General features: G+C 40.0%; 1 protein-coding gene across 4 annotated transcripts in view; it reads left to right on the forward strand.

Annotated features, from left to right (window-relative positions):
• Nucleotides 1-14898, forward strand: part of Stx17 (syntaxin 17) — a 46665-nt gene that overhangs the window by 12892 nt on the left and 18875 nt on the right. For all 4 annotated transcript variants that reach the window (XM_029540441.1, XM_029540440.1, XM_029540442.1 and 1 more), the window contains one exon: nt 2484-2549. In XM_029540441.1, the coding sequence (XP_029396301.1) occupies nt 2484-2549 (66 nt within the window). The remainder of the gene's footprint in view (nt 1-2483; nt 2550-14898) is intronic.

A 14898-nucleotide genomic window follows, 5' to 3' on the forward strand; every position in this document is an offset into this window, starting at 1 on the left:
ATACACACACACACACATACATACATACACATACACACACACACATATAAAAGGAAGTAGAGGAAGGTAGAAAAGGGCACTGAAAAGTGTGACTTTCTGTCTTATGTCTGTAATGGCATGCACCTTACCATCTGCTACCATTCAAGCTTTGTGTTTTGTTCAAACCCCAACTCTGGTACTTCCTGTGGACTCTGCATTGACTAATGCCATCACCTCAGGTATAAACACACAATCTTGACACAGCACTATGCTGTAGACCTTGGCATTTATATATTTAATGCCCATTTTTGACTATTTGGAGCAAAGCTGCAAATATCTGTGTTCCCAGACAATTGTGATAGTGAATGATAATCGCATAAAACCATCATAAGGAGTGAGATATTGGATATGGGACTAGGGGTTAGCTCAGTAAATAACGTGCTTGCCAGATAAGTGCAAACCCATATAAAAGCTAAGCAGATCTGCTGCTCTGCTTGGAATCTCAAAACATGGAGAGGCAGAGACAGGATCTCTAGCAAGTTTTAGTTGGGGTTCCTATTGCTGTGATTAATAACCATGATCAAAAGTGGGAGGAAAGGGTTTATTCTATCTTACACGTCTAGATCACAATCCCATCACTGAAGAAGTTAGGACATGAACTCAAGCAAGGCAGAAGCTGGAGTCAGGAGCTGATGCAGAGGCTGTGGAGAAGTGCTGCTTACTGGCTGACTCTACCAGCTTCCTTTAAATACTCAGGGTCGCCAGCCCAGTGGTAGCAATGAATGGGCCCTTGAACATCAGTCACTAACTATGGACATGCTCTCTAGGTTTTCCTACAGTTGGATCTTATGATCATATGGAATCATTGTTTTCAGTTGAAATCCCCTCCTCTCAGATGACTCCAATTGTGTCAAGTTACATAAACTAGCCCCACATTAGTGCAAGCCGGGTAGCTAGACCAGCAAAGTCAATAAGCTCCAGGTTCAGCTCACAACCCTGATGAAGTGAGTCAAATGAAGAATAACTGAGGTGGCCATATAGACCAACACAGTAACATGTTAATCTCTGGTCTCTGCACACTCGTGCATATACATCCACACCTCCTGACATGAGCACTCACACGAGGCACATGTGTCCTGCACGCGCAATGACAAATTCCTATGCATAAGGGAGATACTCAGAAGCAGAATATGTAATTAGTTAACGAGCCTATCCAGGCCGTTAGCATAGGTAATGCCCATCAGTATTTCAAGTGTATTAGCTTTACAACATCCTTGTTGTCCTTCGTGTTTGTTGGTGCTTCTGTATTTTTAGTATTTAGTAGTCAAGATGAGACAGTTACTATCATGGCACCTGTGAAGACAATTTCTTTCTCTCTTTGTGATCTTTTTCCATTGGTTTCACCCCTCCCTCCCTCCCTCCCTCCCTCCCTCCGTCTTCCTTTTTTCCCTCTCTCCTTCCCTTCCTTCATCTTTGTTATACCCTACAATGCTGACTAAAGTTTCCAGTGTGACTCTAGCTGGGACCAGTACAACCAGATCTTTACCTTCTTTCTAGTCTCAGAAAGGGTCCTTTACCACAAAGTACGATGTGATCTGTGTGGATTGCATTTTAGCAGCTGCCTCAAGGTTTAGAATATACATACTTTGTGTGTGTGTGCAGGCTCAGGTACCATGTTGGCATATAGAGGTGAGAGGATGACTTCCAGGAGGTGGGAGTTAGTCCTGGAGATGGAATTCCAGTAGTTAGGCCTGGTGCCCACCTGCTGCACCATCCTGCCAGCCTGAGCGTTTAGAAATAGAAGGTTGATGAGTATTTACCATTTTCCATCATCTTCATGCCTTCGTGGAGAATCAAAGTTCTGCCAGGTACATCAGCATCTCTCATAGTGTCTGTGCAGTAGTGACAGATGCTGGCTGCTGCTGTGGACGTGGGCGCGCATTCCTCCTTCACTTCCCCGGGTGGGAGCTCTGGTTGAGCTGTGTCTTTTCTCTGTGGCCTGCATGTTCCATTGGCCTCTGGCTCCTGTTGTTTACTGGAGACTTCTGTCACTCCAGTATTTTTCTTTCTGCTTGCTTTTGGGGTTTATTGATTTTTTGTTTTAAAATTCTGACCTTCGTTCTTAGCATTCAATGTCAGTATTAACACACACTTAAAAGGATGTGTAAGGAATGCTGTTCATCTTCCACCTTCTTTTCTATCCTCATTCTCTGTATTGTCCATCCCCAGAGAATTGGTAGGTAGACAAAAACATTATTTTGGCCAAAAAAAGTAATTCGGTCTGATATTTTATAACATTTATTATCATTTCCAAATATTTAAAATGTAATATTGAATGCCTTCAGAAAGTTAACTGTCATTACAAAAGTCACTGTTTTTCCTCCCCGGTGTGTTAGAGTGGATGAGTGAAGGTTTTTGTGGGGACTGGACACGGTCTTGTGATATAAAAATCAGTGCTTTCCCCATGCCTTTCATTCCTTTTCTTTCTCTCTCTTTTGAAACAGTATCAACGGTGCAGAATTTGGGACAAGTTGCATGAAGAGCACATCAATGCAGGGCGCACGGTTCAGGTAAGGTTGGTGTGTGGTGAGTCAGTAGGAAAGAGACAGAAATAATTCATGACGATAAGCCTGTGTCTAAAGTGTTCATTCTAAAATGTGTGAGATGAGACCCAAGCATAAACAAAGTCCACTCCTGTCATGTGCCTTTTGCAGCTGCCTGGGCAGTGGCAGGAATTCAGTGCAGCCATGTTTGGGTTCCATCCCATGCGGTCAGCCTGTGGCATCATGCTCGCTGGATGCTTCTGGACTTAGGGTTGTGAGGTGGGGCCCAGCTGACTCTTTCCCGGATGACCCTCTGTTGGGTTTGTGTTACTGTTTACCAGGGACCGCTGAGTCACTTTTCATGGTACATAATTTTTCTTCTGGAATAATAGATTAACTTACATTTTTCACAGTCAGTGCATTTTCTTGTGTTAATTTGTTGGCTGACAAATAATGCTATTTGTAGTTTTAACAGTTTTTAAAATTGCTTTGAAGGGTAAAATTTTTTCACATATATTGTGTGTGTTCTTCATGTATGTTATACTGATATATTTGTAAGATACTAACATCTATAATTTGAGAGAGACAGAATTCTATCTATGAAATGTATTACCTATATTCCTTGATAGTTATTTTTAAAAACTCTAATTATTTTAAGTTAGCTATATACTATTTAAAAATAGTATTTTCAGGACCAGTGAGCTAGTTTACCAGGAAAGGCACTTGCCACCAAGCCTGAGAGCCCAGGTCCCAGCCCAGGACTAGCATGGAAGAAGCTAGTCATCTTTTGACACCCACACTAAATAAGTAAATACATACAAGTCTTGAAATATATATATATATATTTTTCAGTGTTTGTTTTTAAAGTACAACACAGTTAGAGACAGAACCCCATGATTCTCTGTCCTTAAGACCTTTTAGGAAGACTCTATTGTGAGGCTTCTGGCCCACTTCCCCTGCTACCTATTGATTACTCAACAGCCCCTGTACCCCTGTAGCTGGTGGCTTAGGTGCTGTTGTTCTACTCCTGCTGTGTAGATGGAGCTACAGCTTTTCATTTTTTTCCATTCTCTTTTATAATTTCATATATACAGTTCTTGGTTTAGTTAGTACTCAGTACCTCAATATTTTGATTATAAGGACATTATTTTCTGTAAGTCAAATAGTGAAATCCAGCCTTTACTTTTTTTTTTAAAAAGCTAATAACAACCTTGTTTTTAATTACCTGACTTTCTGTCTGTGTATTTTTGAGTTTTTAAAAAAATGTTCTATGTGTCTTACACATTGCTGCTAATAATATTGTTTTGTGTGTGGATATATCTGGCCCATTTGTTATTTAAGAAGTTCCATCCCTAAGCCCCTCAATGGCCCAAGCCCAGTAGGACTCTGCTTCATGGGGTGCATGGCTCAGAGCATAAAGAGTTCAAGGATAACTTGAGTTCAGTCCTCAGAACCCATATAGAAATCTGGACAGCATAGTACATGTCTTGATTTCAACAGCAAAATGGGAAGTAGAGATGGGCAAGTCCTCCAGGAGATTCTGGGCTAGCTAGTCTGAGCACTTGGTGTAGCAGTGAACAAGAGTCCTTGCAAAATCAAGTGAAAGGGAGAACTAATATCTTGTTAGTGGTTGTTCTTCACCTCACACACACAAGCACATATGCATGCACATCAGACAAACACATATGGACAAGTATATATATATATATATATATATATACACACACACACATATATACATATATACATATGCACATATACATATATACATATGTTTATATATACATATATATGTTTATACATACACACACACACATATATATTGCCATATAGTGAAAATTGGGATTGGATGAAATGAATGCAAGAACCCTAGAAAAGGTTCCAGAAGTGCAAGGAGTAGATTATCCGCAGCTTCAAGATAAGAAGATGGAGAAAAGCAGATTATTTGAAACTTAGATGAAAATCTGAGTTATCGCTATATATTTTACTAGGCGGTAACTAGATTAGGCCTAAGGTAGAGGGCAGCATCTTGGCTCTTGGCGTTATCTCACGTTGCCCGGTGTCAGCAAGAGTGTGTTCATGTTAATGAGATTATTATGACTTGGGTTTCTTACCATCTTGACTGTTTAATGTTTCACTAACAATCACATGATTTGATTTAGTTATTGATTGTGTCAGAGAATTTGATGTACTAATTTTTAAAACCATGTTGACATTACTGGCCTCCATCTGGCATAAAAGATTTATGTGTGCCATTAAAGTAATGAGAAAAACTGCTGTTAGATACAGGTGTTTGCTTATTTTATTCATTTCTTCTCAGGACTTAGCGTATAGGCTTGTTCATGGCTAGTTTGTGATAAAAACAATTTTTGGAGAAACAAGTTCATGAAGAAGTTATTAGATTTCCAGATTTATCAGAATAGATTTCTGTAAGATCTACCATTTCACTTTGATGTTGTCTTTGGAGACATAGAACTTCTTAAGTTACATGCAGTTGATTTTCCAAGCTTTCATTTCTGTATGCTTTTGGCATCTTGTACAATGAATTTTCTCCATACAATGAAGATGATAAACAAGATTTCATTTTAAACTGTGCCATTAATTTTGTTTTTGAGGTAGAATGTTAAGCTCAGGTTGGGCTTAAATTGGAATTGAAAATGCGGCCCTAAACTCTTTACCATCCTTGTCTCTGTCACTTGAGCTAGGTAGTCTTATAGGTGAGCGCTGTTATACAGGGTACTAATGCATCTGTCCTTAGGTACCTTACAGCATGTATGTATGTGTGAATGTAGGTATATAGTTAATTTTCATAAATAGATTTTGTAGCCAATTACTTTAAACTCTTGTCTCTAATTTTTGCAATTCCTTTGGATTTTCTCTTCACAGTTCTTATGATATCACTCACTGCATTTTCAGATTCCTATTTTATTTTGATTACTTGAATTTAAAAAAAAAATCTTACTCACTGACCACTTGAAGAAAGAGTTGCTTAAAAATAAGCTGTTTAACTGGGTGTTGGTGGCTCACACTGTTAATCTCAGTTCTCCAGAGGCAGAGATAGGGGGAATCTGTAAGTTTGAGGCCAGCCTGGTCTACATGGCGAGTTCCATGACAGCCAGGGATACACAGAGAAACCCAGTCTCAAAAAAAAAAACCAAACAAAAAAACCAAAAACTACAAAGCCAAACAAACCAAGAACAACAAAGGTGGTTCACCTATGTCTATTTTTAAAAGGCCACACAGGGCCAGAGAGGTGGCTCAGCAGGTAAAAGCCCTTGCCACCTGACAACCTGAGTCATTCTTGTAAACTGTGGCTGAGGGAAAGAACCAGGCTATTGGGAATGGTGGGTCTCTGACTGCATATGTGATGTCCCATGGCATGTTTGTGCACATGTGTACAGACATATGCACGTGGGGGTGCACACACACACAATAAAAGTGTAAGACTAATTTAAACACTATGTAAAACAAAATAGCTTCTTCTGTAAAAGAATTTTTTATTGAAAAATTTTTATATACTATATTTTGACCATATTGTTTTGCTTTTGTCAACTCTTCCTAGATCCTTCCCACCTCTTTACCCACTACACTTCAGATTTTCTCTCAAAACATAATAATCAAAACAAACAAAAAATCCAATAAGATAAAACCCAATAAAACGGTGCTGGAGAGGTGGCTCAGTGGTTAAGAGCACTGACTGCTCTTCCAGAGGTCCTGAGTTCAATTCATGGTGGCTCACAACCATCTGTAATGGGATCCGATGCCCTCTTCTGGTGTGTCTGAAGACAGCTACAGTGTACTCTCATACATTACATAAATAAATAAATAAATAAATAAATAAATAAATAAATAAATAAATCTTTAAAAAACAACCCGTAAAATGAAACAAAAGGCACACACAAATCCATGGAGTCACTTTCATGGTAGCCAGCTAGTCCTTGGCGTGGGGCCTAGGGCAGATAGACCGATGACACTCCCTCAGAAAGAACTGATCTCCCTTTCCCAGCAGTTGTCAACTGCACAAAACTTTCTGGTTAGGGTGGGACCCTAAGTCCACTCCCCTCCTCTGCTTTGCTAGTTTTCTAAATTTTTAATAGCTTGAATCATATGTGACACTGTTTTCTTTAGAGAAGTTACGTACAGTTTATTTCAAGTTTTCTCAATTATCAAATTAACATAACAGTCTCTAACCCTGAGGGTAGTTGTAAGATGGTTAGTCATGTATGCTGTTGTTCTGCATGGCCCTGCAGTAACATCAGATATTCAGTAAGTTAGTTTACTTATAAATGGGTTATAATCTCATTCCTCTTCCCAGTTTTCTGACCTGTCATGTGAAAGTGTAAAGTGAGTATTTGGATGTGGATATGTGTAGGTCAAAGGTTAATGCCAGGTGTCTTTTCCAGTCACCTTAGTTTTTGAGATTGTGCCTCTCACTGAATCTGGAGCCTGTCCATTTAGCTAGACTGGCTGGGCAGCGAGCTTTGGGATCCTTCTGTCTTTGTCTCCCCAGGGCTGGATCATGCCACTGAGCCTGGCTTTTTTTATGTGGCTGCAGGTATCTGAGCCCATCTCCTCGTGCTTACAAAACAAGCACATTGCAACTGAACCGTCTCCCCAGCCCTACAATAAATATTTTGAAAATCATGTCTGCTCTCTCTCCTTCTTCTAAATCTTAACGTACAGTGAGAAAACTAAGTGGTAATGAACTCGGTGTTTGAAGCAGTGAGTGATGGTGTAGGAGTTCAGTTCCCAGTGCTCTGGTGGCTTAGTTAAGACCAACTGGGTATCAGACATTTACATTAAGATTTATAACTAACAAAACTATAGTTAAGAAGTAGCATCGAAAATAATTTTATGGTGGGGGGGTCACCACAGCATGAGGAACTGTGTTAAAGGGTCACGGCATTAAGGTTGGGCCTCTCTTCCATAGTGAGAACCAGTTCCCATGTTGATTTACATTTTCTTTATAATCTCTTAGTGCTAACTCAGGTGGGTAGGCATTGAACAGGCCCTTAACACATATAGTAGATGTTTATTAAATACTTGAATAAATGAATTAGGCATTTTTTTTCTCCTTTGATATTCAGTTTCCTTGCTTGCCCTCCAACCCCCTCCCCCATGCTGAAAATTGAACCTAGAGCCCCTTGCAAGCTAAGCAAGGGCTCTTCTACTGCTGTGTGCCCTCAGTTGTGATTTTTTTCAATCTTTTTAATAGGTTATTAATTAAAAAATTATGTTTAGTACTGGTTAACACTAAAACAAGTGTAAAGTCATACTACTAGCAATACCTTAGAGTGGAAGGTAAACATTGACTATATCTTAGATAAAAATAAAGAGTAGTACAGATTTATTTTAATTAAATAGTTATGACTCTGGAGCTCTTAACAGTAAATCATGCTATGTGTAGAGTATGTTTGCTGTGGTATTTAAATGTTTACCAGTGGACTTGTGCTTGTGTTTGTAAAGAAATCTGATTAATTATTATGATACCAAATGTTTTCTGCTGTACACAATTTGCTCTAAAAATTGTATGTTATAAAAACACATTAGAAATCCTAAATCAATATTTAATGAAGGCAAATATATGCATAGCCACTCATCTTTTAATCATCAAATACATAATTAGCCATTTTTTCAGAATTCCCAATTAACTTAGAGTAATTGCTTTTTACAATTATCATCCATATAGAGAAGTATATATTTGACTGTATCTTAAGCTTTAGACAAGAATTTGGAGATATATCTGAACAAAATGAAGAAAAAGATAAATAGTTATTATATCTAGTTATTAATAATCTGGACAGATGGGGTGTGTTTTTATCTGAAAGTTTGGACATGGTTTACAGTTTATATTAGTATACTGCAAAGCTTGTTAAATACTGATTTGATGAGCTTACCCTTTTAAAGCTTGCTTCCCTTATTACGGCCCCCATTGCTCTAATGTGTGGCTCTTTCGGAAGTTTTTTTATTTTAATAAGACAAGGTTTCCTGCATAGACTGGCCTAGAACTTTCTATGTGGGTGAAAATGGTTGTGAATTCCTGATCCTCCTGCCTCTACCTCTGAGTGCTGGGATTACAGGAGCACTTCACACCACACTGGTTTATGGCATGCTGGTATTGAACCAGCTATTCAGGGTTTGGCATTCCTATCCTCTGCTCTGACTGTTAGAAGAACAGAACTACTCAACCGTCTACCATTTCTTCACTGATCCAATAGACACTATAAGCAAAAGAAAAGAGAAGAAAATCCCCTTCTTGTACATCTTGTCTTTGGGAGAGTGGCAGCTGGAAAGAATAGAGAGATTTTACTTTTATTTAAATTTTTAAATTTTATTCTTTTCATGGTTCAGGAGACTGAACCCAGGGCATTGCACATGCCAGTCAAGTACTCTACTACAGAGCTATATCCCCAGCCCCAAATGTATATTTTTAATGATATGCAATTGCCCATATGTGTGGAATATAATTTTTTCAATTAATTTATTTTTATACATATGGGTGTTTGGTCTGTATGTATGTCTGCACACCATATGCATACTGTCCCCTTAGATGCCAGAAGTTGGACCCCCTGCAGCTGGAGTTAAAGAGTTGTGAGCCGCCCTGTGGGTGCTGAGAACTGAACCCAGTCCTCTGCAAGAGTATTAAGTGCTCTTATTCTCTGAGCCATTTCTTCAGCCCTAGGTGTGAGGTTTTTGAATGTAGCTGTACTGATGCTGTGCTGCAGCCAGGCACTTGTGTCACGTCAGCCCTTTGTCATGTTGCTGTGGTGAGAACATTCACAGCCCTCTAGCTGTTTGCACACATACTCCGAAGTACGGTCAAGTGTAGTTCTCCTGATGTACAGTAGCACCAGAGCTCACTCCTGCAGAACTGTGGTTTTTGTGCCTATTGAACAACCTCTCAACCTTTTCGTCTTCACCTCCCCAGATTCTGGTAACAATTATTGTATGCTGAGCATCTGTGAGAGCAGCCATTTAGATTCTGATATAAATGAGATCATCTGGCATTGTTCCTTCTGTGCCTGCCATAGTGTCCTCCAGGCTCATCCACATTGTTGCAAAGGAAAGCTTTTTTGTTAATTTTTTCTTGGATGAATAGTTTTCAATTGTATGTATGTTTATCTGCCACCAGGTTTTCATTACCTGCTTACCACTGGTGAACACAAGTCAGTTTTTTATTGTTGTTGTTGTTGTTTTTCTCCCACTTTGCTCTGGGCCCCACTTGCTCCATGCATGTAGTTACTGGAATTTGAACTCATGACCTCTGGAAGAGCAGTCAGTGCTCTTAAACCACCGAGCCATCTCACCAGGCCTTAAGTCAGCTTTGTATTTTGGCTTTGCAAGCAGTGCTGTGATACTCATGGAAATAAAGATAAAAACTGCTTTGATAATGACTTTATTTCCTTTGGATGCATGCTTCAAAGTGGGACTGCTGGATCATAGGGCAATAATTTTTGTCTGTGGGAACCTTTATACCATTTTTCATAATGGCTATACTAATTTAGATTCCCACACAAAGAGTGTCTAAAAGTTCTCCTTTCTCTACATCCTTGTTAGCACTTGTTATTTTTTAAGGTAGATTTTCTTAAGTAAATAAATATCTAGTATAGTTGATGGTTACACTTGCCATGAGGAAAAGTAAAGCCAACTACAGGGATCAAAAATCCTAGTGATGACCTTTTATATCAGCAGTGCTTGTGGATAACAGTGTAGCGAAGCCGTGAAGCAACTGCAGGCATAAACTAGTAATAGAATTCTCCAGGCCTGGGGAAAATATGATGTGAAGACTGTGGTGGGAAGATGTTTGGCATGTCCACCAGGGGCTAAGGAAGTCTTGTGGCTTGTGTGAGTAAGGAGGATACAGGAGATGAAGTTAGATTCCAGCTGGGTCAGACCATGGGAGGCCCTGCAGGAGACAGTAACTCAGAGCTGGGAGGAAAGCTCTGGAAGGTTCTGAGCATATAGTGGCCTGAGACAACCTGAAGACACCTCTTGTATATTATAACAATAAAATTCTAGAATGGGCATGGATAGGAAGAAGCAGCAGATGAAGACAGCCAGTGTAACCATTGAGGAACTGTTTGTTAGACAAGTTTTTATGTGGTTTCTACTGGTGAGAAGTGACCAGATGTCTACTCACTGATACAGAGAACAATTGACCACAAAGAAGTGGTTCCACTAAAGTCTAACTTAGTGGACCAATGAGCTTAAGGTTACTTACAAGAGTATGGATGAGTTGAAGGCAGCTGCATCCCTAAAAAAATCCACCTCAACTTGGGCCACAACCTACAGAAGCTGAATCCCTGGAGTTCCCTGACTGTAAGGCGGCTTGATAGTCAGAGAGGCCCGTCTATCCAGCAGTAGACCTTGCAGGAAGGGCCTTGTAGCTCTTCTGAGTTTCAAGAACTTCCGCAGACTTGTGAGTTGTTTACTTTCTGAGTCTTTAGTTCTGTTAACTTCCTGTTAACAAACCTCTTTCCAGGACAGAATCTTTTAATTTGGGAGACATTGTACAACATCAGTGCAGGTACACACCATACCCCTTCCCCACATCAGTTACTCCAGGGGCCTAACGGGGCCTGATTGTTGTTACCTGCTAGCTTAGTAACTGCTAGATGATCCTTACCCCAAGTGTAATAGAATAAGGAGTTGATTGGTAGCAACTCTACATGGAGCACGTTTAGAAAAAAATTATACATGCATGTACTTTAAACACATAGAAACATTTAAAATTGTAAGGTAATATAACAAACACCATGCATTTACCACACATCTATGTCAGTTCCTCATATTTGTCACAGTTCCCTGCCTTTCCTGTTTCAAGGAAGCTGTTAGGTCTAGTAAAGCTCAGTGTGCCCTTCCTCTATCCCACTTCCCATCCCCCACTTCATCTGAATGAAATCTTTGCCTGACTTATGTATAACTGAATATAAGTAATTAGTTTTATATTTTACCTCCTCTTTCTCAAATAATTTTCTCGTGGCATTAACTGCCGTACCATAGGGTACACATATTTAAAGTATCTAATCTTTATGTTTTTCCTGTGTCTCAATGATAAAGCTATCCCCATAATCAAGGACATGCATACTTGATCACTCCAAACAGCTTCTCTCTGCACTCTGAAGCCCTGCACCCTCATGGTCTCTCTCTGCCACATCCTCTGTTCTCTTACCTGGCCCACTAACTGGTTTTCTGCTGCTGTCCATTAGAGGATATAGTTCTTAGAATTTTATATAATCTATACAGTGTATGATAACATAATCATACAACATAAAATCTAGCTTCTTCCACTCTGTGTGAATATTATGAAGTTCATTCCTCTTGTTCTATGTATCCATATTTAATTTCTTTTTATTATTGAATAGCGTTGTATTCTATGAATATAACATAGTTTATCTGTTCAATTGTTAGTGGCCATTTGGTTTCTTTATTGCTTTGTCTGTTATAAATAAAGCTTCTGGAGACATTGTGGTATGGACAGAGGATTTACTGTACTTGGGTGAATAACCCAGGAACAAAATAATGGCACAGTTATTACTTAACTTTTAAAGAAACTGCCTGTTTCTCAGAACAGTTGTTCTATTTTATTCCCACCTAGTTTTCATGTCCTTTAGACAATTTATCAGGTTGGTATTTTTAATTTTAGCTATCTTAGAATGTTTGTAATCTGTCTTGTAACTTTATTCATTTGCTCAAAGAATAGTTAATAATTTGCTTTTTCTGTTTGTTTGTTTTTGTTTTGAGTCAGGGTCTGCTGTGTTCCTGGGGATGGACTCTAATTCCTGACCCTCCTACTTTACCCTCCCTAGTGCTGAGGTACAGGCCTACACCTCTTTCTACATCCAGCTGTTTCTACATCCAGCTGTTTCTACTTCGGTTGAGGTGGTTCTTCTTCAGTTGCATTGTCTTCTTTCTTGTCTTGCCATTTTAGTAGTTGAACTAGAGCTTATTGTATTCATCTATTGCTATTACACGACTTTGCATGTTTAAGAAACAAAGTCAGTCCAGGCGTTGGTGCCTTCCTCTTGAATCCCAGCACTCAGGAGGCAGAGACAAGTGGATCTCTGCTTGGTCTACAGAGTGAGTTCCAGGTCAGCCAAGGCTGCACAGAGAAACCCTGTCTCAAGCAACAAACAAACAAACAAAACAAAGAACCTTCGGCACACTTGCACTTCTGCATCCTTATGTTGCTGCTCTCTTGTACTTCGGTTCACTCTTATCTCGCTGTGCCCCTAGAATACTTTGTTCCACTTAAGATGGAGTAAAAGCCTGTGGAGTGCCCATGTACTTCCATTTCTGATGCCTACAGTAAATGCCTTTGTGTGGATCCATCTTTTTGTGTTCCATCTTTCCTTTTCCTTTAAGGATTTTAATATTCTTGGAGTGCAGTTCTAATTGGAGGAATTCTTTCACTTCTACTCTTTTTTTTTTTTTTTTTTTTGATAGAAACTTCACACTGTGTAGATTTATACAGCCTTTCTTCTCTCTGTGGGCTCTCTGTGAGCACTCCTCCTCAACCGTCTCTGCCTTTCCTCTCACTGCTCTGACTGCTTTCCTTGTGTCACACGTTTGGAGACATTCACAGGACATGGTGCATTTTCTTCAGTGTCCCGTGCTTTCAGTTTGCTGAGCTTTGACTTCTCAGTTTACAGTTGCATTGATTTGGGGATTTTTTCCCTGTCATTATTTTCTTGTTAATGTTCTCCTGTCCCCTTCCCTCCCTTCTCCAAGAACTCCAGATACATGTGCATTTGCTTGAATGTCCTCACACAGCTGAGTGGTACTCTTTAAAAAGTGCTTCCCTTTGGTTTTGTGTAGTCTCTGGCGCAGTGTCTAATCTGTTGTTAGTCCACTAATATATTCTCATCTCACACACATGGAAGTTTTCACTTGGGTTTTTTTTCCCTTATTGCTTTTAAAATTTTCAGATGTGAAATGCAGTTGTAATAGTGTACCACCCCTTTCTGTATTGCATTAGCAGCCATGTCAGTCAGATCTAATTGGGATCTGTAATTATTCCCCCCACTATGGTTCCTGTTCTGTTTCTACATCTGTCTGATGACGGTTGATCTTGTTAACTGCTCTATGTTTCTATGACAGTATAATATTTCTGTAACTTTGTTCTGGACTGCCACTAAGTTACTGCTTACTTAGAGCCAGTGTGGTGATGCTAGGTCTTGGTTTAGCGATTCACTAATTAGAGGCTAACTAGAGCAGGGCTCAGTCTTCTCCATTCCTCCTCCTCTCGGGACTCAGCCTTTCTGAGGGCCCTTCAGTGCTGTGTAGATGAGAGGTTCCTAGTGTGCCTGGCAGTTCTTTCTCCAGCCTTGGAAGGCTTCCTCACATTGAAGCTCTGGTCTATTCCCTACTGAACACTGCTCTAGCAGTAGCTCTGGGTATCTTCCGGGATACATGTTTCTTTTCTCCCTAGCGCTTGAGTCTCAGAACACTGCTGTCCTTGGACAACAGGACAAGCCAGCCAGTCAGTAAGGTTCTGAAACCGAAGTAGAATAGGTTTCCTTTCTTCTGTGGAGCCAAGGACATCTAGCACTAAGAAAGATTTTTTTTATGACCGATTTTTATAAGAAAATGAAGGTGCTCAAAATAGTTACTGTGTAAGTTATTGGAGAAGCAGCATGGTCTTCATAGAGATGTCCTCGGCCTCACCTCTCCAGACAGCTGCCATGGAACATGTTGGGAACAGACACATCAGAGGCTCACTTAGAGATTCTGATTCAGTAGATTTCAGAGCGCATTTGGAAGGATCGTGCCTGTACGAAGTCTACCCAGTTCTGTAGCATCACAGATGCACAAGAGTAAGGCCAGGCAGGGACATGGAGTGTGACTTTCATGGTCTTACTAGGAGACAGAGGGAACACTGGGTCTACTTTTTTATTTTTAAAAAGGGTATTTGGGCAGGGAAAGAAGCAATAGAAAAGATATAATGTGGCAAGCAGTTTGAAAACAAGGAAAGTAGACAACATTACAGAGAGAGGAGATCAGAAGGTAGGGCAGGGGAAGTAGTAAGTCAGGGCAGACAGGCAAGAAGCAGCTTCCTAACTGGAGGTGATAGAAAGGAAGTTATACTAGCTGATTGTGAGTTCAGAAGACTTTCACTTGATTTTTGCTTTAAAATATGAGCTTAGTCTGACCTCTGGATCTTTGACCTCTGTCCTAATTGGCACATGCTAGGAGGGGTGGATTGCATTTAAGGCATCATCATCCTGTCTTCCTCTAGAATGGACAGATGCTACTATGTCCTTTGGCCCAGTGTTTGCACCCAGTGTCTAAGCAGGTTCTGTACAGTGCGGTTGGATATGGGAAAGCTATGTGTCCTGTACAGTGCAGTTGGATATGGGAAAGCTATGTGTCCTGT

Source organism: Mus pahari, chromosome 6, assembly GCF_900095145.1.
Source record: "Mus pahari chromosome 6, PAHARI_EIJ_v1.1, whole genome shotgun sequence".
Lineage (NCBI taxonomy): Eukaryota > Metazoa > Chordata > Mammalia > Rodentia > Muridae > Mus > Mus pahari.